At 51.8% G+C, this 22,134-nt stretch overlaps 1 protein-coding gene across 4 annotated transcripts; it reads left to right on the top strand.

Annotated features, from left to right (window-relative positions):
* The first annotated feature begins 1,995 nt into the window (after positions 1-1,995).
* On the top strand, positions 1,996-11,632 carry FAM3A (family with sequence similarity 3, member A). 4 transcript variants are annotated; one of them, XM_011972971.1, is made up of 10 exons: positions 1,996-2,338; positions 2,436-2,490; positions 5,279-5,392; positions 6,297-6,320; positions 9,348-9,471; positions 9,592-9,650; positions 10,074-10,124; positions 10,454-10,538; positions 10,615-10,741; positions 11,043-11,632. In XM_011972971.1, the coding sequence occupies exons 2-10, from the start codon at positions 2,478-2,480 to the stop codon at positions 11,136-11,138; spliced, it is 693 nt and encodes a 230-aa protein (XP_011828361.1). In that variant the 5' UTR covers positions 1,996-2,338; positions 2,436-2,477; the 3' UTR covers positions 11,139-11,632. The 4 variants fall into 4 exon arrangements, with proteins under 4 accessions (XP_011828361.1, XP_011828363.1, XP_011828362.1 ...); XM_011972972.1 differs by having other exon boundaries at positions 2,028-2,243; XM_011972975.1 differs by lacking the exon at positions 5,279-5,392 and having other exon boundaries at positions 2,037-2,338.
* Positions 11,633-22,134: the final 10,502 nt, after the last annotated feature.

Here is a 22,134-nt window from a genome sequence, read left to right as displayed (position 1 = left end):
CCGGCTAGTTTTTTTTGTATTTTTTAGTAGAGACGGGGTTTCACCGTGTTAGTCAGGATGGTCTCGATCTCCTGACCTCGTGATCCGCCTGTCTCGGCCTCCCAAAGTGCTGGGATTACAAGCTTGAGCCACCACACCCGGCCCGTGTATTACTTTTATGGGTTCATATATATGTCCATAGAAATATAAATATTTAAAGAAATATTCTTTAAAAAATTCTATCAATAGATATTTCTTCTTTTCTTTTATTTTCTTTCTTTTTTTTTTTTTCTGAGACAGAGTCTCACTCTGTTGTCCAGGCTGGAGTGCAGTGGCGTGATCTTGCCTCACTGTGACCCCTGCCCTGTCTCCCAGGTTCAAGTGATTCTTCCCAATGCTCAGGGGGACTCATTAAAGCAACCTTTCATAATTGCCTGTTCTGAGCAACACGTAAACATTGTCCTTGAAGAACTACCGCATGGCAGCCGCCCTGGGCCTAGCTGGCAGCTCAAGGGTGTGAGTAACCTGGAACTTCTTCGACTGGGCCCGCCCTGGGGAGGGCATGGAGCCCAAGATTTGGTACCATAATTACTTGCGAGGCTTTCAAATTCCATGACAAAACGCAAATGCAAAGCCCTGGCTCCAGCAGCAGGCAGCTGAAAGGGATTACCTTGACCCTGTTGCGTGCTCCAGTATAGGAACTGCTGGATTCTAACCAGGGCTCTCCCATGCCCGACTCTATAAACTTTCTCTATATTTTGCATTGTTTCCCTGAGGGTAGGAGATTCCCGTAAGTTGGGTCAAAGGGCAGGGAGGTTTCCGTGGTTCTCATTCGGCCCTGCTGCTGCCCTCCAGACGGATCAGCTGCCAGGGTGGCCCCGGTCATGCCAGCGCAGTAGGCGGTCAGGGCGCAGTTGGGGCAGCCGGCAGGGCAGAAGGGACGGGAGCTTGACCCGGGTTCTGATGGGCAGAGGGAGCCCGGGCAGGGGTGGGGGCAGCGTGCGGGCAGGCGAGGAGGGGAGAGAGCCAGGCAGTCAGGCAGAATTGAAGTGACTGGAGAAAAGCCGAAGGGCCGTGTCTGCCTGAGGCTGGAGACCACCCCAGGTCCACACAGTCCGCTGGGTGCTGGCACCGCTTGGAGCCGCAGGGAAAGCCAAGCACCGCTCTTTCTAGAGCCTTCTTTTTTTCCTATTGTTAGAGAATTCACGACGTCACACTTGTTTTCAAGTGAAAAGAGTTGTGTAGGCCACGAAAATCACGTGACTTGAAAGCTGACCCTGAGAGGCCTCAAAATAAATTCTGGTTTGCTGTGAAAGCCTCGGGTTATAGCGCTAAACTCCCCCCTCCACTGCCCCCCGAAAGTTTTATTCTCCTCTGCTTTTAGGGTGGGGTGTGGCGTAAACAACAGCTTGAGCAGCTCTGAGGGGGAGGGTGTTAGAGATCAGGCAGGTGGAGAAGGCAAGAGTTTTCAAGGATGTCGAAATAGTTTGAGGCGCCCCGTCCCATTATAAAAGTGATACGAGAGACAGCAAGAACGTGCTTCTGGACAGAAAACAGACTCTAAGGAAAGGCAGCCAGAGGTTCACGCTGGATCCTGCGGTCTTCCCTATCTGCGCCTCTGTGCCTCTCTTGCCCTTACAAGGCGCATGGATCAACTTTGGAACAGGTTCTAATTCCGCCCCAGATCCATCTGCGTCTTCCCACGCCTCAGAAATCTGACCTCAGGGCGCAAGCGCAGCCCCAGCCCTCCAAGCCTAGGTAGGCAGGGTTCTCCCATCCGAGAAAGGGCCGAGGGGAGGCTTCCGGGGCGGGACCGACGCGGCCCCTCCCACTCCGCGGGCGGTGGGTTCAGCCTGAACGTACTGCGGAGGCGGGGCCGACGAGGGATCCAGGGACGGGGCAGGTTCAGGCCCCTCCCATCAGGCGGCCAGCGCGAGCGGTAGAGGCGGGTCTGGAGGCGGGGCCTGCGTGGAGCCAGACGGCGCGGCTGCTGCCGGGGGCGGGGCCGACGGGCTGTGGCCCCGCCCTTGGCCGCCATTGCCGGGCCTGCCTGGCCGCCCTGCGCAGCGACCTTGCCTCCTCTTTCCCGGCGGAGCGGGTCAGCGGGCCTGACAGGGAGCCTTCCTGACCGAGTCCACGTCTCCCCACGGCCAGACAAGTCTCCGGCCCGGCCCACGTCGCCAGTCCCCAGGCTTGGAGGAACGGCCCGAGCCCAGGAGAACCACATCTACGTCCCAGCCCCGGAGGCTCCTGTGGGCAAGATCGTGAGCCAACGGGTTCCTGAGGCCCCTCCTGGCCAGGCAGGGTTTCTCCGCGCGTTTCCGAGGAGCCCTGCCTGGCCGGGCGGCTGGACAAACAGGTCGTAGCACCGATCGCGCCCGCCCCCAGCAGGGGTCCTGCACAGGCTTGTCCCTGACCCCCACCCAAACCCGTTCTTCCGCTTTCCCCCCAAACAGTGCACTTGCCGGCGGTCCCAACCCAGCAGGAGGAGAGTGGACATGAGGTTGGCAGGTGGGTGGCTTCCGCAGCGAACGGGAGGGAGTTGAAAAGGGCACCTGGATGGAGGCCCAGCGTCCCGACATCTGTGTCTGGAGAGGCGCGGGTGGACCACTGGGTTTGGTTTTGGAAATTTCGGAGGACTCTGTACAAACACTCATTCCTTGACCTTAAGCAAATCCTTTCACCTCTGAGGACATCAGCTCCCCGAGCTATGACAGGAGGATTAGTATAGTCAGTCTCTCCCAACGCAGGTAGTAGACCAGCTGCTTTTTGGAAAATGAGTGGTGAGAGAGAGGAGGTGGGGAGTCCAGGTGGAGAGCCGTGATCTTAGAGGGGAAGTGACAAAAGTGGCTGTGGGCTTCGACATGAACCCGATGACAGCCCTACTGTCACCTGGACAACTAAGATGAAGATCCTTGGGGAGGGATAGGTTGGGGCGGGGTGGAGAGTGGAAAGAACTCAGGAATTGAACTTCAGACTTGCTAAGGTGGTAACTTTGTGGACATATCCAAGTGGAGCTGGCCAGTGAGGAACCAGCTGGCAGGGAGTGGTTTCAAGAGAGGCCACAGCTGGAACTAGAAAATAGGAAGTCATTGACACATGGTGGTTAATTAAAGAGCTGGGAGTAGATGACATCATCTAAAAAGACACTACAGGCTGGGCGCGGTGACTCACACCTGTAATCCCAGCAGTTTGGGAGGCCGAGGCGGGCAGATCACTTGAAGTCAGGAGTTTGAGACCAGCCTGGCCAACATGGTGAATCTCCATCTCTACTTAAAAAATACAAAAAAATTAGCGGGGCGTGCTGGTGGGTGCTTGTAATCCCAGCTACCCGGGAGGCTGAGGTTGCAGTGAGCCGAGATTGTGCCATTGCACACTCCAGCCTGGGCGACAGAGCGAGACTCCGTCTCAAAAAAATAAAAAGACAGCTGGGCGCAGTGGCTTACGCCTGTTATCTCAACACTTTGGGAGGCCAAAGCGGGTGGATCACCTGAGGTTAAGAGTTCAAGACCGGCCGGGCGCGGTGGCTCAAGCCTGTAATCCCAGCACTTTGGGAGGCCGAGACGAGCGGATCACGAGGTCAGGAGATCGAGACCATCCTGGCTAACACGGTGAAACCCCGTCTCGACTAAAAAATACAAAAAACTAGCTGGGCGAGGTGGCGGGCGCCTGTAGTCCAGCTACTTGGGAGGCTGAGGCAGGAGAATGGCGTAAACCCGGGAGGCGGAGCTTGCAGTGAGCTGAGATCCGGCCACTGCACTCCAGCCCGGGCGACAGAGCGAGACTCCCTCTCAAAAAAAAAAAAAAAAAAGAGTTCAAGACCAGCCAACATGGTGAAACCCCATCTCTACTAAAAATACAAAAATTAGCCGGGCGTGTTGGCGGGTGCCTGTAATCCCAGCTGCTCGGGAGGCTGAGGCAGGAGAATCGCTTGAACCCAGGAGGCAAAGGTTGCAGTGAGCCGAGATTGTGCCATTGCATTCCAGCCTGGGGAACAAGAGCAAGACTCCATCTCAAAAAATTTTAAAAAAAAAGACACTACAGGTAGGGACCAGAAGGCAGCCTGAGATGGAAGCCTGGGAAAGTCCAGCTTTTAAGGGGAGGGTAGAGGAGACGATCTAACTAAGGAGAATGAGGAGTGTCCAGAGAGATCGGGTCGGGAGAGTGTGCTGTCCTGAAAGCCAGCAGAGAAGTGAGTGCTTCTGTGAGGAGGACATGGGCAGCCCACTGAGAGGTCAAGGAAGATGGGGGCTGACAGGTGACCAGGGTTGGTGACACCACAAAGGTCATCAGCGGCCTTGGCAACAAGCTGATTTGGTGGGGTGGTGGAAGCCAGGCCAGACTGGAGTAGGGTGGGAGGGAGTAGGAGGTGAGATGATGGAATGAGTATAGATGACTTTTGAGGGGGTTGACAGGGAAAAGAAAGGTTAGGGGAAAGAGGATGGGGATGTGGTTTTGAAGAAGAGTGTTTGCTTTCTTAACATTGGAGATGTTGAAAATACAGGAGAAAGAGCGAGCTAGAGAGAGTGATCACTATTACAAGAAATCAGAGAAGGCTGGGGAGCTTGCAATCCAGGTCCCAGCAGATGACGGAACTGTTTTTTTGTTTTTTTGTTTTTTTGAGACAGTCTTGCTCTGTCATCAGGCTGGAGTGCAGTGGCATGATCTTGGCTCACTTTAACCTCTGCCACCCAGGTTCAAGCGATTCTCCTGCCTCAGCCTCCTGAATAGCTGCAATTACAGGCGCACGCCACCATGCCCGGCTAATTTTTGTATTTTCAGTAGAGGCGGGGTTTCACCATGTTTTTCAGGCTGGTCTCGAACACCTGACCTCATGATCTACCCGCCTCGGCCTCCCAAAGTGCTGGGATTACAGGCGTGAGCTACTGCGCCTGGCTGGGACTGGTCTTAAAAGGGAGTAGGGACCCTTCTCCCTCAACAGGAGGAAAGGAGGGGCAGGTGGGTACCCAAATATATTGGTGGTTTCAGAGGCAGGAAGTTGAGGGGGTTCTTGGAAAGAGGGATGGAGCCCTTCTCGAGCAGAGAGTCCCCTCTCAGACCCGCCAGGGAGAACCAAACCCAGCAGCCTTAGGATTTGAACTCAGTTTCCTCTTTCCACCTGCCAGGGAGCTCAAGTCTCCCTCTCAGGCCTGGTGGAAGGCAACAGCTCTCCACCTCTTTGTCCTCCAGCCACTTCTTCCCAAGTGGCAGGGGAGATCCAGTCATGCAAGGCTATGGGGTCATTCTGGGGTTCGCTGGTATCTGAGGTGACCCCACCCCGCGTCTGTCCTGCCTGCAGGCCCTCTCCGCATTGTGGCCCTAGTCGTCAGTGTGGGTCTCACATGGATCGTGGTCAGCATCCTCCTGGGTGGGCCTGGCAGTGGCTTTCCTCGCATCCAGCAACTCTTCACCAGTGAGTGTGGGACCCCACCTTATCCTTCTCTGGAGGCCACCAAGGTGGCCACATGGGCGTGTGGTTGAGGCTTGGGGTTGGGGGTTGACTTGGGTTTTCTATCTCCTCCCTGGCAGGCTACCTTTGGCTGTCCCCAGTCTGTCTCCTGACATTAGGCACAGCCTCCCCCACCACCCAGTTGCTTCATCTAGGAAAGCCAATACCCGATCACTAGAATTCTGTGCCCAACTGGAGTCAGTAGGGCCAGAGTAAGGGGCAGGGAGCTTCCACTGAACATGGGGAGTGATGCCCGGGTTGCTCCCTGTAGGCTCTGAGATGGAGAGGGGACTCTACACCTTGTTGACTGGTAATAGGTCACCTAAGTACTTTTTTATTTGTTTGATTGAGACAGTGTCTCACTTTGTCTCCCAGGCTGGAGTGCAGTGGTGCGATCTCGGTTCACTGCAACCTCTACCTCCTGGGTTCAAGCGATTCTAGTGCCTCAGCCTCCCGAGTAGCTGAGACTACAGGTGCGCACCACCAAACCCGGCTAATTATTATTATTATTATTGTGTTTTTAGTAGAGATGGGGTTTCACCATGTTGCCCAGGCTGGTCTCAAACTCCTGGGCTCAAGCAATCTACCCGCCTCGGCCTCCAAAAGTGCTACAGGCATGAGCCACTCTGCCCGGCCAGGTCATCTAAGTCCTTTTTCTAAGCCGTTTCCCCTGTTCCTGGAGTAGGGAGTTTTTCATCTGAACATGACTTACACTTGAGCGGGAAGCATGCCGAGGTCAGCCTGGCTCAGCCCCCAGCCCCTGAGCCTGACTGCCTGTGTCTACACTTCACGGTGTAAGGAGGGCCAGGCTGCCCTGCCGCAGGCCCTGGGAGGCTCCACACTAACAGAAACCACTCTGTATCCACAGGTCCAGAGAGCTCGGTGACTGCAGGTAAGGCCCCTGTCACCTCCCTTCCCTTTGTGATGCCCCTGCCTGCTCCCAGTCCTGTAGGGCTTCTGTTTTCCATTTATTCCTCCCAAAACCAGCTATCGCGGTTCACGGGGGCTGCTCACCACTGGAAACCTAGAAACTGAGTGGCTTCCTGCCTGAACGTGATAGCGGGCCGGCCTAGCATAGGCACTCCCACTTGCAAAAGGGCAACTTGGAAGGAAGAAAGAGGCCACCAGTCCCAAGCAAGCCCAAAGCCCAGCAGGGCAAAACTCATTTGGTTTCAAGGCCTGAGGGGAATCAGGAATCCTCTGTGACCTGAGATTCTTTTTTCTGGGCCTGCCGGAATGACCCCATGCTCTGAAACAGGAGACAGCCCCACCCTCGGGACCACCCTTCCGTCCCTTCATCTTATCTCCGCCCCCTTCACTCCAGGTCAGCAGTGTTTCTGCTGGTATACGATTCTCAAGAGCCTTGTTGGTCTCTTGTGCAAGTTATAGGGTGCAAGCTATAAAGCCAGAGTTTTCCTACAGACGCTTCCTAGATAACCCCATCTTCATTGCAGATTTCTGCTGAAAGGGTTGAGTGGACCCACAAGTCACATACCTCAGCTCTGGGACAAACGCTTGAACAGCCTTGCTCTTCTCTCCAGGGGACACTTTTGCAGTTTTTGTAACATGATTAGGCCGAGAATTTTCCACATCTTTGCTTTCTGGCTCCTTTGTGCTCAACAGTTTCTTCCTCATGTCTCTCCTCTTACATTTTACTATAAGCAGCAAGGAGAAGTCAGGCTATGCTCTCAACACTTTGCTTGGAAATCTCCTCAGCTGAATATCCAAGTTCAGCACTCAGCACTTACACATTCTCCTTTCCACAAAACACTAGAACACATTCAACCAAGGTCTTTTTTTTTTTTTTTTGAGACGGAGTCTTGCTCTGTCACCCAGGCTGGAGTGCAGTAGAGGAATCCTGGCTCACTGCAACCTTTGCCTCCCGGGTTCAAGCTGTTCTCCCACCTCAGCCTCCTGATTAGCTGGGATTACAGGCACCTGCCACCACACCCAACTAATTTTCGTATTTAGTAGAGATGAGGTTTCACCATGTTGGTCAGGCTGGTCTCAAACTCCTGACCTCAAGTGATCCTCCCACCTCAGCCTCCCAAAGTGCTGGGATTATAGGTGTGAGCCATCACGCCTGGGCCAAGTTCCTTTATAACAAGCATCAGCTTTCCTCCAGTGCCCAATAACTGAAAAACATGTCCCTCATTTTCCTCTGAGGCTTAACCAAAAGCACCTTTTTTTTTCTTTTTCTTTTATTATTTATTTTTTGAATGTTTTGAGACAGGGTCTTGCTCTCTCACCCAGACTGGAGGGCAGTGGTGCAATCATAGCTCAAGTGATTCTCCTGCCTCAGCCTCCTGAGTAGCTGGGATTACAGGCATGCACCACCACAGCTAGCTTATTTTGTATTTTTTGTAGAGATGGGGTCTCACTATGTTGCCCAGGCTGGTCTTGATCACCTGGCCTCAAGTGATGCTCCTACCTTGGCCTCCCAAGGTGCTGGGATCACATGCGTGAATCACCACACCCAACTCAAAAGCACCTTTAACATTCATGTTTCTAGCAACGTTCTGTTCATGATGATGTTTGTATTCTCTAAGACCACAGAGGCTGTGTCTATTGCTCTCCCCTCCTCTCACCAGAATTACCTTTAACATCCATACTCCTACCAACAGTCTCTTAAAGGCAATCCAGACCTTTTCTAACATGTACCTCAAACTTCTACAGCCTTGATGTGGTTTAAATGTTGTCTCCAAAACTCATGTTGAAATATGTCAATGTGTTGGTCTTGAGAGCAAGACCTTTTTGAGGTAGTTAGGTCATGAGGGCTCTAATTACCTTGAAGTTCAGCCCCCTTTTTTTCTGTGTCTCATACGCTTGCTTCTGCCTTCCACCTTTCTGCCACGGGATGACCCTTACCAGATGCCAGCGCCATGCTTTTGGACTTCCCAGCCTCCAGAATCATGAGCCAAATGAATCTGTTGTCTTTATAAATTACCCAGTCTGTGGTATTCTGTTATGGCCACAGCAAATGGACTAAGACAGGCCTCTACTGACTACCCAGTTCCAAAGCCATTTCCACATTTTTAGGTATTTGTTACCTAAGCATGACACTTCTGGTGCCAAAACCTGTATCCATTTCCTGGAACTGCCATTTCAACTGGGTGGCTTAAACAACAGAAATGGATTCTCTCCCCATTCTGAAAACCAGAAGTCTGAAATCAAGGTGTCACCAGGGCGGCACTCACTCTGAAAGTTCTACAGGAGGGTCCTTCTGACCTCCCCAGGTTCCAGTGGCCCCAGGCATACCTTGGCCTCTGGCTGTATCACTCCTGTCTCTTCCTCCAGTGTCCCATGGCTGTCTTCCCTCTGTGTGTCTTTGTCACTTCCGTTCTTGTGAGGACATCAGTCATGTTGCATTAAGGCCCCACCTACTCCAATATGACCCCATCTGAATTCATTTCTCTGCAAAGGCCTATTTGCAAACATCACATTCTGAAGTACCAGAGATTAGAACTTCAACATATCTTGAGGGGACAGAATTCAACCCATAAGGGAAGCCATCCTGCTGCAGTCCTCCCAACCAACCCCCATCAAAATCGGGAGACAGGCTGCACCCCCTGCCACACTGCCTTTGCTGTGGTTGGCCTCATCCATGCAGCTAGGTCCCCAGCCTGACTTACTTCACCCCTGCTTTGTTCCTGGCTGTGCAGTGGCCCAGGCCAGCCCTCAGCATCCTTTCTTTTCTCCCACCAGTAACAGAAAATCCTTCTGTCTTGGGTCCCTGTGGCCTCACCAGTAGGACATAGAGTATGGAAGTGTCCCCAGCCTTGGCCTGAGCCACATCCCCCTATTTGTTCCCTGCTCTGCGGTCACTTATTCTACCATGTGTGCTGGTCCTGACCTCCCCTTCAGATCTCAGGTGACCTCAGGGCCAGGCCCATGGGTAACACCTGCTATCCCTGCCCAGCGCCACGGGCCAGGAAGTACAAGTGCGGCCTGCCCCAGCCATGTCCTGAGGAGCACCTGGCCTTCCGTGTGGTCAGCGGGGCCGCCAACGTCATTGGGCCCAAGATCTGCCTTGAGGACAAGATGTGAGCTCCCTGGGGTGAATGGGGATCAGGGAGGGAGTGGGGGATCCAGGGCCGGGTCTGCAAGGGAGAGTGGAGCAGATGTGCCCATGTGGGATCTCCCCGTCCCCCGCCCCTAACTAGGCTGATGAGCAGCGTCAAGGACAACGTGGGCCGTGGGCTGAACATCGCCCTGGTGAACGGTGAGGCCCCTGGCTGAGTGTGGCCTGCCGCCCTCCTTCCCTGCTCCCTCCCCAGGAGGCCTCTGGGTGTTTGCCCTCCCTTCCCCTCCCCTTCAGGATCTCCCAGGGAGGCCCAGGAAGGAGTCTGTGCAAAGCCGAAGGCTCCACAGAGGAGTGACCCAATGAACAAAAAGGCACGATGGCAAAAAATAAAGCACTGGGGAGGGTTCTGGGAGGTCGGGGGTGCTTCATGGAGCCCCCAGAGGGCCTCAAATGCCAGACAGAGGCACCATGGCTTGGGGTGGGATGCAGCTGCCTGAACAAATGAATGAATATTGGGGGACTGTTTGAAAGCTTCCAGAAGGGCTGCCCCCCGTTGCTGCCCGCCTGCCGTGCCCTGAGGCTGGCCTGGCTCACCCAGCAGGGCCCTCCCTCCTGACACAGGGGTCAGCGGCGAGCTCATCGAGGCCCGGGCCTTTGACATGTGGGCCGGAGGTGAGTTATAGCGCAGCATCTTGCATTTTGACTGCAGCAAAATGACCTGGGCAGCTTCCCCTGAGACACTGCTCTCTCTCTCTCTGTCTGTACTTGGGGCTTCTCCGTCACCTCCTTGGTTTCGGAAATGACAGGGGCATCACCAGCTTGGTTTAGAGGCTGTGGGAGGTCATGGGGATGCCTCAGCTTCCTATACCAGTCTGTCCCTTGGCGGGGCATGTCCCAGGGCAATCCCTACTTCTGTTTCCTTGTTTGGAGAACAGGGGCTGGTGGGAGGGTGCTCAGTGGTACCTGATGACCCCTGTTCCGTGGCATCTGCCCCCCGCCAGATGTCAACGACCTGTTGAAGTTTATTCGGCCACTGCACGAAGGCACCCTGGTGTTCGTGGCATCCTACGACGACCCAGCCACCAAGTAAGTACTTGGGGAGGCCAGCCTCAGCCTTGCCCTTCTGCAGCGACAGCTGACACCTCTTCCTCCCATGCTGCAGGATGAATGAAGAGACCAGAAAGCTCTTCAGCGAGCTGGGCAGCAGGAACGCCAAGGAGCTGGCCTTCCGGGATAGCTGGGTGTTTGTGGGGGCCAAGGGTGTGCAGAACAAGAGCCCCTTTGAGCAGGTATGGTGGGTGCTTGGCATCATCCCCACCAGCACAGGGCAGCCCGTCGCCCCTTCTGCCTACATGCCACGCGGCTCCCCGACTGCTCACGCCCCAGCAGGGGACCATCCCCAGTCCAGCTATGAGGGGTGGGCCAGCACAGCTGGTGCCATGTTTCCCTGGGGTGGGTGGAGGGGCTGAGTGCCCGGAGAGTGCACTGTTGGCCAGCACAGCACAGGTGACTGAAAGCCTGGGCCCTGGTCCACTCCTGTCCCCTGTCCCTGAGGGCCAAGGGCATGACTTTCTGCTCCCCTCCCCGCAGCACGTGAAGAACAGTAAGCACACCAACAAGTACGAAGGCTGGCCCGAGGCACTGGAGATGGAAGGTTGCATCCCGCGGAGAAGCACGGCCAGCTAGCACGGCCAGCGCCAGGACCAGGCCGAGGGAGGCCAGGCCAAGGGAGGCACGCGCGCTGCCGGGTGGACGGAGGCCGAGGCCCACACCCCACGCCTGGGCAGGAGTGCTCTGTGGCCCCAACACACTGGGGCTCTGAGGCAGTGACCAGAATGTGGTCTCAAGGTGGTGGAGGATATGGGGGCTGCAGGGGCTAGCTCTGTCGCACTTTGTCACGGGAGCCCAGGGTACCCGCCTCCTTTTCGTAACACTGTTCCCCCGGTCAGCCCATCTAGCCCTGTCCTCCTGCATTCTTCACACCATCTCCGTCCCCATCCCGAGTCCTGGAACAGCCCTGGGTGCCCGCCCCTCACTGTGCAACTCTGGGAGCAGACCCCGGCAGGTTGGGACATCTTCCAGAACCTCTCCCTTCTGGAACCACCCTCTGCACTGCGGGCTAAACATGTTTCCAGTGTGATTCCTTCCAGTGAGCCAAACCCGGTGGCTGCTTCATGAGCAGGCTGGCCCGGGGTGGTAAAGCAGCTGGAGCCTGATCATGGTCCTGTCCGCAGTTTGTCAGGGGGCCCACCTTCTAGATGACCCCTTAATAAAGTGATGGCCCCACAGAAGAAATGCCTTCAGATGCTGTTGTCAGTGCGGAGTCAGGGGTGATGGTGTCCTCTGGGATGTGGGAGGACAGATTCCAGAGTCTTAACCAACCTGCTCCCACAGCCCTAGCAGACAGCCTTTTGTCTCAAGGGCTCCTGCCACCAACAGGCCCTGCTGTGACTGAGATGTGACTCCAGCAGTGATCAGAGCGGCCCCAGGTAGTGCCACCATGGCTTTGTCTGGGAGACATGATTCCACATTCAGGGGCTGCAGGAAACTCAACAACTCCCTCTGACCCAGTGCAGGCCTGTAGGGACAGGGACAGGGATTAACACCAGCCCAGGCCCCCCCTGCCACACCCCCATCATCATCCAAGAGCACGTGTCGCCCACAGACTTTGACTGCCTTTGAAGTCAGGGTTTGAGGGGTTGAGTCACTTAGGCTTTTCGCGTGTCTCGCAGGTTACAGTTAATACCTCCCTTCGCTGAGCGAGAGCCAGCAAGTTAGAAGCAATTTTGCTGGAATAAAATCCAGAGGCCCAGAAGCAGTCTGAGTTCAGCGAAAGGAGAGAAGGCAGTTCCTAGATGGGAGGCACTGTGGTGTCCTTGACAGGACCACATTAGGGGCGATGGACTTAAGAGCCGACCCCAGGAAGAGCGTAGAGCTCAGACAGAGCCTCAGAAGACAAAAGTGCTTCCAGAGCAGGCACATGTGGGGTTGGAGGCACAGGGGTGCCCTGGAAGAGAGACTCACCAGGCAGGAAATGATGGTGATTCCAGGACTGAAAAGATCACACAGCCAACACCCAGTCCTGTCTCTGCATCAGGAACTTTCTACATGTATTCCCTTTTTTTTTTTTTTTTTTAAATTTTTTTTTTTTTTTTTTTTTTTTTTTTGAGACGGAGTCTCTCTGTCGCCCAGGCTGGAGTGCAGTGGCCGGATGCAAGCTCTGCCTCCCGGGTTCACGCCATTCTCCCGCCTCAGCCTCCTGAGTAGCTGGGACTACAGGCTCCCACCACCACGCCTGGCTAATTTTTTGTATTTTTTAGTAGGACGGGGTTTCACCGTGTCAGCCAGGATGGTCTCGATCTCCTGACCTCGTGATCCGCCCGTCTCGGCCTCCCAAAGTGCTGGGATTACAGGCCTGAGCCACCGCGCCCGGCCGTAAATGTTCTTTCTTAGAACCATTTTAGGTTCACAGCAAAACTGAGTGGAAAGGTCAGAGTTCCTGTGTGCCCCCTGCCAGCCTCCAGCGTCCCATCTGTTGCTGTCAATGAACCAGCATTGGTGCTCACATGAGGCTTCACTCTGCTGTTGGACATTCGATGGGTTTGGACAAAAATGTGTAATGATGGATCCACTGCAGGATCATACATACTTCACTCTTTAGATTTGCTATGGAAAATTGCAAACATCTCCAGAAGACAGACTAGCATACAGTCAGCCCTTCATATCCATGGGGGTTCCATGTCCACAGATTCAACCAACCACAGATTGGAAATATTTGAAAAAAATAAAAATACAACAATAAAAAATAGTACAAGTAAAAAACAATACAGTGGCCGGGCGCGGTGCCTCATGCCTGTAATCCCAGCACTTTGGGAGGCCAAGGCAGGCAGATCACAAGGTTAGGAGATCGAGACCATCCTGGCTAACATGGTGAAACCCTGTCTCTACTAAAAAATACAAAAAATTAGCCAGGCGTGGTGGCGGGAGCCTGTAGTCCCAGCTACTCAGGAGGCTGAGGCGGGAGAATGGCGTGAACCCGGGAGGCAGAGCTTGCAGTGAGCCGAGATTGCGTCACTGCACTCCAGCCTGGGCGACAGAGCGCGACTCTGTCTCAAAAAAAAAAAGAAAAAAAAAAAAATTGGCCAAGCGTGGTGGCAGTAATCCCAGCTATTCAGGAGGCTGAGGCAGGAGAATCACTTGAACCCGGGAGGCAGAGGTTACAGTGAGCCAAGATCATGCCATTGCGCTCCAGCCTGGGCAACAAAAGCAAAACTTCATCTCAAGAAAAAAAAAAACAATACAGTGTAGGCTCTCACAGTGGCTCATGCCCTATAACCCAGCACTTCGGGAGGCCAAGGTGGGCAGGTCATTTGAGCCCAAGCATTCGAGACCAGCCTGGGTAAAATTGCGAGACCCCATCTCTACAAAATAAAGAAAATTAGCCAGACATGGTGACACGCATCTGTAGTCCCAGCTACTTGAGAGGCTGAGACAAGAGGATCACTTGAGCCCAGGAGGTCAAGGATGTCATGAGCCAAGATCACACCACTGCACTTCAGCCTGGGCAACAGAGTGAGATCCTATCAAAAAACAAGAAACAATACAGTGTAATAGCTATTTGCATAGCATTTGTATTGTATTAAGCATGATAAATAATCTAGAGATGGTTTAGATTCTATGGGACTAGGCTTGGTAGCTCATGTCTGTAATCCCAGCACTTATGGAGGTTGAGGCAGGCGGATTGCTGCAGTCCAGGAGGTTGAGGCTGCAGTGAGCCATGACTGTGCCAGTGCACTCCAGCCAGGGTGACAGAGCAAGACCTTGTCTCAAAAAAAAAAAAACAGGCCGCGCACAGTGGCTCACACCTGTAATCCCAGCACTTTGGGAGACTGAGGTGGGCAGATCATCTGAAGTCGGGAGTTTGAGACCAGCCTGGCCAACATGGTAAAACCCTGTCTCTACTAAAAACACAAAAATCAGCCGGGTGTGGTGGCACATGCCTGTAATCCTAGCTATTCAAGAGGCTGAGGCAGGAGAATCGCTTGAACCTCGGATGTGGAGGTTGCAGTGAGCCAAGGTTGCACCATTGCACTCCTGCCTAGGCAACAAGAGTGAAACTGCATCTGAAAAAAAAAAAATCTGAGATTACTATGTGGTCAAATCACTATTCTTGCAGGCAAAATTTGATCAAAGTAAATTTATTTTACAAACAAATTTGTATTACTCTGATTATCTTTAGTAAAAATCAGGATGACCTTAGAGAGAAAAAGTTGTTTCTTTTTCTTTTTCTTTCTTTTTTTTTTTTTTTTTTTTTTTTGAGACAGAGTCTCGCTCTGTTGCCCAGGCTAGAGTGTAGTGGCGGGATCTCGGCTCACTGCCAGCTCCACCTCCTGGGTTCACGCCATTCTCCTGCCTCAGCCTCCCGAGTAGCTGGGACTACAGGCACCTGCTGGCACGCCCAGCTAATTTTTTGTATTTTTAGTAGAGACAGGGTTTCACCATGTTAACCAGGATGGTCTTGATCTCCTGACCTCGTGATCCGCCCGTCTTGGCCTCCCAGAAATAGTTGTTTCTAAAGGAAAAACACTAAAATATGCCTGTTATTAGATTGCAGCCCTTTGCATTGTTTCTTATCTACATGAAGACAAGACTAGACCCCAAATCCTCCTAATTTCCTCTAATATTTGGCTAAAACTCTCCAAGTAAGAAAAAAAAAAAACCTGTTATGTTGCTAAAGGCCTTGAAGCTGGAGCTAGAAAACTTGGTATAAATATCAAGGGACAAGTCTCATGCCTAATGTATGGGTCACACAGGAAGTTCTCCAAACCACCTGATGCCATAACCAGAGACATTCAAACTGCAAACCAGAACAAGAAGTTGAGATTTTTGGCTGGGCATGGTGGTTCACGCCTGTAATCCCAGCAGTTTGAGAGGCCGAGGCGGGTGGATTACTTGAGGTCAGGAGTTCGAGACCAGTCTGGCCAACATGGTGAAACCCCATCTCTACCAAAAATATTTTTTAAAAATTAGCTGCGTGTGGTGGCACGCACCTGTAATCCCAGCTACTCGGGAGGCTGAGGCAGAATTGCTTGAACCCGGGAGGCAGAGGTTGCAGTGAGCCGAGATCATGCTGCTGCACTCCAGCCTGGGCGACAGAGCGAGACTCTGTCTAAAAAAAAAAAAAAAAAAAAGAAGAAGTTGAGAGCTTCACTTTTCCTTTCTTATGTCTGCCTTTTCGTTGACGGGATAATGGTGTAATTTAAACTGCACAATCAATAGCTTCTATCAGTAACCTCACAGAACCTGACCTAAGAGAACCTTCAGTATCTATTGGTTAAATCAGGAAATATCTGTTCTATTGCTAATAGCACCTGCTGAACCTGGATAAATTTCCCTGGAGAACTTGAGGCCCCATATACACTAAATTACAAAACATAGGTTATAACAGGTCACATAGGTTATAATGGGTCTCACCAAATTCCCCATGGTCATTTGATTTATTGACTTGATTGCCTTTAAGCCTAGGTTCATAGCTCAAAACCATTATGAAAACTGGGGGTATCATATTACTATTAATATTAATTTGTATTTTCCTTTTAACAATTTGTACTTATTACTTGTGAAGCTTCTGCAGAAGTACAGCTGCTAACAGAATATGCTGGCCTGGGGCTTCCAGACGATGGCCAAAAGACCACGGAACACAAAAAATTGAACGTAAAGATGGACTTCAGGTAGACTTAGTCTGAGTGCAACTTTCCCCGAATTTCCAGTGTTGCTCAGATGTGCCTAAAGGGGTTTTGACACTGACTCCTAGTTGTCAATCACTCCCTCTTATCTGGAACCAGACCAACAGCCCAGGACAGGTCCATCCCAGTACTGAGGGACAATCCAAACCCACTGCTTTTGAAGAAAGATCACGATCAAAAAGGGGAAATGTGAAAGTTGCCAGAAGCAAAATGGAGTCACTTGTATTAAAAACAAAACAGGTGTGGTGGCTCATGCCTATAATCCCAGCACTTTGGGAGGCTGAGGTGGGTGGATCACTTGAGGTCAGGAGTTTGAGACCATCCTGGCCAACATGGTAAAACCCTGTCTCTAGTAAAAATAGAAAAATTAGCTGGGCGTAGTGATGCAGGCCTGTAGTCCCAGCTACTCAGGAGGTTGAGGTGGGAGAATTGCTGGAACTCGGGAGATGGAGGTTGCAGTGAGCCAAGAGCGCACCACTGCACTCCAGCCTGGGTGACAGAGTGAGACTGTGTCTCAAAAAACAAAACAAAACAAAACAAAACAAAAAATCCCTGCCAGGTGTGGTGGCACATGCCTATAGTCCTAACTACTCAGGAGGCTGCAGCAGGAGAATTGCTTGAGCCTAGGAGTTCTGGGCTATAGTGTGCCATGCCAATCAGGTGGCCACAAAAAGCTCAGCATCAGTATCCTGGGAGTGGAGGACCACTAGGTTGTCTAGGGAGGAATGAACCAGCCCAGGCTGGAAATGGAACAGGTTAAAACTTCCATGCTAGGCCAGGTGCGGTGGCTCGCCCCTGTAATCTAGCACTTTGGGAGGCTGTCGTGGGAGGATCCCTTGAGCCTAGGCGTTCGAGATGAGCCTGAGCAACATAGGGAGACCCTGTCTCTACAAATTTTTTTTTTTTTAGTTAGCCAGGCATGGTAGTACACACCTGTATTCCTAGCTACTAGGGAGGCTGAGGCAGGAGGATCACTTGAGCACAGGATTTCTGGGCTGTGGTATGCTATTCTGATCTGGTGTCTTCACTAAACTCAGCATCAATATGGTAACTTCCTGGGAGCAGGAGACCACCAGGTTTCCTAAGGAAGGGTGAACTGGGCCAGCTCAGAAACAGAGCAAGTCAACACTCCCATGCTGATCAGTAGTAGGATCGCTCCATGAAAAGCCACTGCACTTCCAGCCAGGGTCACATAGCGAGACCCCACCTTAAAAAAAAAACCTGAAAACCGGAGCTGGGGAAGGCCATGACGAGAAGGTTCTCATGCGTGATACCTGACAGCAAAACCCATCATGAGACTCTGCAAAAACTCTAACCTCGTACAATGGCTATCATCACCTGACACAGAGAGAATACTTCTGTGAAGACACTACCCAGCAACTGCCTGTCCAAACTTGGACTGATGCCACCTTTGTTATTAATCCTTGTAGCCAAGGATAATTACCTGAAAACAATTATGTAATTCTCATTTTTTCTTTAAAAACCTTTGTTGGCCAGGCATGGTGGTTCACACCTGTAATCCCAGCACTTTGGGAGGCTGAGGAGGGCAGATCACCTGAGGTTGGGAGTTCAAGACCAGTCTGACCAACATAGTGAAACCCCGTCTCTACTAAAAATACAAAATCAGCTGGGCATGGTGGCCCATGCTTGTAATCCCAGCTATTCGGGAGGCTGAGGCAAGAGAATCGCTTGAACCCGGGAGGTGGAGGTTGCAGTGAGCCGAGATCGCGCCATTGCACTGCAGCCTGGGAAACAAGAGCCAAACTCCATCTGAAAAACAAATAAACAAACAAAAACACCTCTGTCAGCCTGCTGCCATGGCTCATGCTTGTAATCCCAGCACTGTGGGAGGCTGAGACAGGAGAATTGCTTGAGCACAGGAGTTCGGGACCAGTGTAAGGCAACATGGTTAAACCCCATCTCTACAAAAAATACAAAAAAATTAGCCAGGCATGGTGGCACATGCCTGTAGTCCCAGCTACTTGAGGGAGCGGAAGTGGAAGGGTCACCTGAGTCTAGGAGGTGAAGGCTGCAATTAGCCAGTATCACACCACTGCACTCCACCCTGGGCAACAGAGTGAGACCCTGCCTTAAAAACAAACAAACAAACAAAAAACAACCACAAAAACCTTTTTCTCCCTTCACCTCCCTGAATATACACAGTTTACTACAGCACACACATTCCCATTGCAATGCCCATTCCAAATATCATTTTCTTTTAGTCTCCCTCTCTGTGGCGCAGGATGGCATTCCCAACACTTCAGTGCAAGTCCCTGGGGACTAACCCTCATTGGTCCAGATTGGATTATGGCATTATGTTTGCATCAGTCTGAGTGGCTGGCTGGCTGCACCTGCTTATGTGCCCACTCCAGGGCCCAGCGTTGGGGCCATCCACATGCAAACCATGCATACTGAGAGTGGAGAACAGATGGTTCCCCCAAAGAAAACCAAGGTGCTGCAACCTGATGCCCGGCAGGCAAAAGTGACAGGTGTCATTATACTTCCCTGTGGATACTCAATGTACCTCATACTTACACTAGCATATGCCTTCCATGCCTTTTAAAATATTTTTTAATCTGTTTTTGTAGAAATAGGATCTTCCCATGATGCCCAGGCTGGTCTTAAACTCCTGGGGTCAAGCAATCTTCCCCCCTCGGCCTCCCAAAATGCTGGGATTACAGGTATGAGCCACCTCGCCTGGCCTCCTTATTTATCAAATACTGCTTCTGGGCCAGGCACGGTGGCTCATGCCTGTAATCCCAGCACTTTGGGAGGCTGAGGCGGGCGGATCACGAGGTCAGGAGTTTGAGACCAGCCTGGCCAACATGGTGAAACCCCATCTCTACTAAAAATACACAAATTAGCTGGGTGTAATCCCAGCTACTCGGGAGGCTGAGGTAGGAGAATCACTTGAACCCGGGAGGCAGAGGTTGCAGTGACCCAAGATTGTGCCACTGCACTCCAGTCTGGGCAACAGAGTGAGACTCTGTCTCAAAACAAAAAACAAAAAACAAACAAAAAAAACTGTTTCTGGAGGTCCCTGCCTCAAGAGTTGTTGCTATCATTTGTTCCATCTGTTTTTTCAGTCCAAATGACTTCTCTTTGGGCACTAGATATCCTCACCTCTTCCTCCTTCTCTTCTAGGGTAAATAATAATAATAATAATTATTATTATTATTATTATTTTTATTTTTATTTTGAGACAAGGTCTCACTTTGTTGCCCAGGCTGAAGTGCAGTGGCGTGATCCCAGCTCACTGCAGCCTCCATCTCTCCGGGTTCAAGTGACCCTCCCACATCAGCCTCCTGAGTAGCTGGGACTACAGGCGCATGCCACCACGCCAGGATAATTTTTGTATTTTTTGTAGAGACGGGGTTTTGCCATGTTGCCCCGGCTGCTCTTGAACTCCTGAGCTCAAGTGATCCACCCGCCTCGGCCTCCCAAAGTGCTGGGATTACAGGCGTGAGCCACCGAGTCCTGGGGTAAACTACTGATTCCCTAAACCAACTAGGAACATTCTCTTGCCTTTAATTTAGCTATTCCCTTTTCCTGCAGACAAAGCCACCAGTTCTTCATGTCAGATATTCCACCTGCCCACTCGGGCTTTTCAGGGAAGGCTGAAGTGATTGACAATAACAGACAGCAGTCTTCTGACTGCATTTGCTCTCCTTGACCTCTGGCAAAAACAAGAATTGGTGGCTGCCAAGTGGTTAGTTCCAGGTGAGTTTCACTGACAGCGTCAGGTAGGCCCAAGAGCACAGGCAAGTAGAATACAAAAATTCACATTTCCTTCAAAAAGGACACAACTTTTTGGTTTTCCTTCTTTGGGTTTTCCAGCTGACTCCTTTCTCCCTCTGGCCAATTTTACCCCATCCTTAGACAGTCCCTACCTTTACTGCCCTTTTCCAAATTGCAGTCTTCAGCCCCAGCATGTGCCAAGTCAAGCCCTCTCACCTGTTCTAGTCTAAATACTGTCTACTTCCATCAGGACCCTTCAACCCCATTTGAAAGGGACAGAACAACCTTTCCAGAACACCAAGTACAAACACACAAATCACTTCTGCCTTACGGATCCCTGGAGGCTAAAGAATGGCTGAGAGTTATGGTTGCAAATGTTTTTGATCATCCACACATCAAACCCTTATAAGAACTTTCAGCATATGTATATTTGCTCATATTATGTGCACATACTAACTTGAAGTTTGTAAAACACACAAAAAAAACTTTTTTTTTTTTGAGATGGAGTCTTGCTCTGTCACCCAGGCTGGAGTGCAGTGGCATGATCTCAGCTCACTGCAACCTCCGCCCCACCCCGGGTTCAACAGATTGTCCTGCCTCAGCCTCCCAAGTAGCTGGGAATACAGGCGCACACCACCACGCCCAGCTAATTTGTTTGTATTTTTAGTGGAGGCGGGGTCTCACCGTGTTATCCAGGATGGTCTCGATCTCCTGACCTTGTGATCCACCCGCCTCAGCCTCCCAAAATGCTGGGATTACACGTGTGAGCCACCGCACCTGGGTAACAGAGTGACACCCTGTCTCTAAATAAATAAATAAATAAACTTTTAAAATAAATTTAAATATCAATAAATTAATTAAAAGTATATTATTTGGCTGGGCGCAGTGGCTCACGCCTGTAATCCCAGCACTTAGGGAGGCTGAGGCCGGTGGATAGTTTGAGGTCAGGAATTCGAGACCAGCCTGGCCAACATGGCAAACCCTGTCTCTACTAAAAAATATAAAAATTAGCCGGGTGGTAGTGGCGCATGCCTGTACCTCTCAGCTACTCAGGAGGCTGAGGCAGGAGAATCGCTTGGATCTGGGAGGTGGAGGTTGCAGTGAGCCAAGCTTAGGCCACTGCACTCCAGCCTAGGCGACAGAGCGAGACCCTGTCTCAAAAATAAATAAATAAATAAATAATAAAATCAAATGTATATTATTTATTTGAAACATTAGAGACATGGGTGGTTTTGTTCAGTTTTTTTTTTTTTTTTTTTTTCACATCTGCAACCATGTGTCTTGTGCACCCACCTGCGGCAAATACCTCCGACTCCATCAGTCTCGACAAGAGGTTGAAGTGTGCAGATTGATTCCAGTTGCCCCAACAAGCTTTGGGAACATATGATCCCCCTTCGCTCTGCACCTCTGTACTGTCTTCCGACACTCTTTCTACACGTTCCCATCATATTTGTCCCCAACCTTCTGCCTTCTATTCCTTTACCACGAAGCCTCCGCACCTTGCTAGTGGCGCCAAAGTTTGGAAAGGCAGACAAGTTCACTTAATGTTCCACGATATAGAAACTGGCCCTCGCCGGGCGCAGTGGCTCACGCCTGTAATCCCAGAACTTTGGGAAGCCGAGGCGGACGGCTCACGAGGTCGGGAGTTCGAGACCAACCTGGCCAACATGGTGAAAGCCCGTCTCTACTAAAAATACAAAAATTAGCCGGGCGCGGGGGCGGGCGCCTGTAATCTCAGCTATGCGGGAGGCTTAGGGAGGAGAATGGCTTGAACCCGGGAGGCGGAGGTTGCAGCGAGCCGAGATCGTGCCACTGCACTCCAGCCTGGGCGACAGAGCGAGACTCAGTGTCAGAAGATAAATAGAAAAAGGCGCTCGGTCAATGCTTGAACGAAAGGAGGAACTCCGCACAGAAGCCGGCGTCCAGGTCGGTCAAACTCAGCCCTGAGGCCCCAGGGCTGGGCACCCTGAGCGGCAACGTGGCCAAAACCCTAATCCCGGGCTCACAGCCCTAGCGGCAGCCCACGGGCGCCCCAGCCCTGCTAACGGCTAACCCTCTGTCCCACTGCCTTTAGAGGTCGCAGCGTAATCGGGAATGCCTGGGGCTCCCTCCCAGAGCGGGTCGCCCTAGCAATCACAACAAGTTCAGATGCGCTGCCAAGCGATTGGTCCAGGCAGCGCCGGGCGCCGACCAGCTTA

This window comes from Mandrillus leucophaeus, unplaced genomic scaffold, assembly GCF_000951045.1.
Source record: "Mandrillus leucophaeus isolate KB7577 unplaced genomic scaffold, Mleu.le_1.0 Scaffold1325, whole genome shotgun sequence".
Taxonomy (NCBI): domain Eukaryota; kingdom Metazoa; phylum Chordata; class Mammalia; order Primates; family Cercopithecidae; genus Mandrillus; species Mandrillus leucophaeus.
The sequence above is the reverse complement of the archived record's forward strand: the minus strand, read 5'-3'. Positions and strand labels throughout refer to the sequence as shown.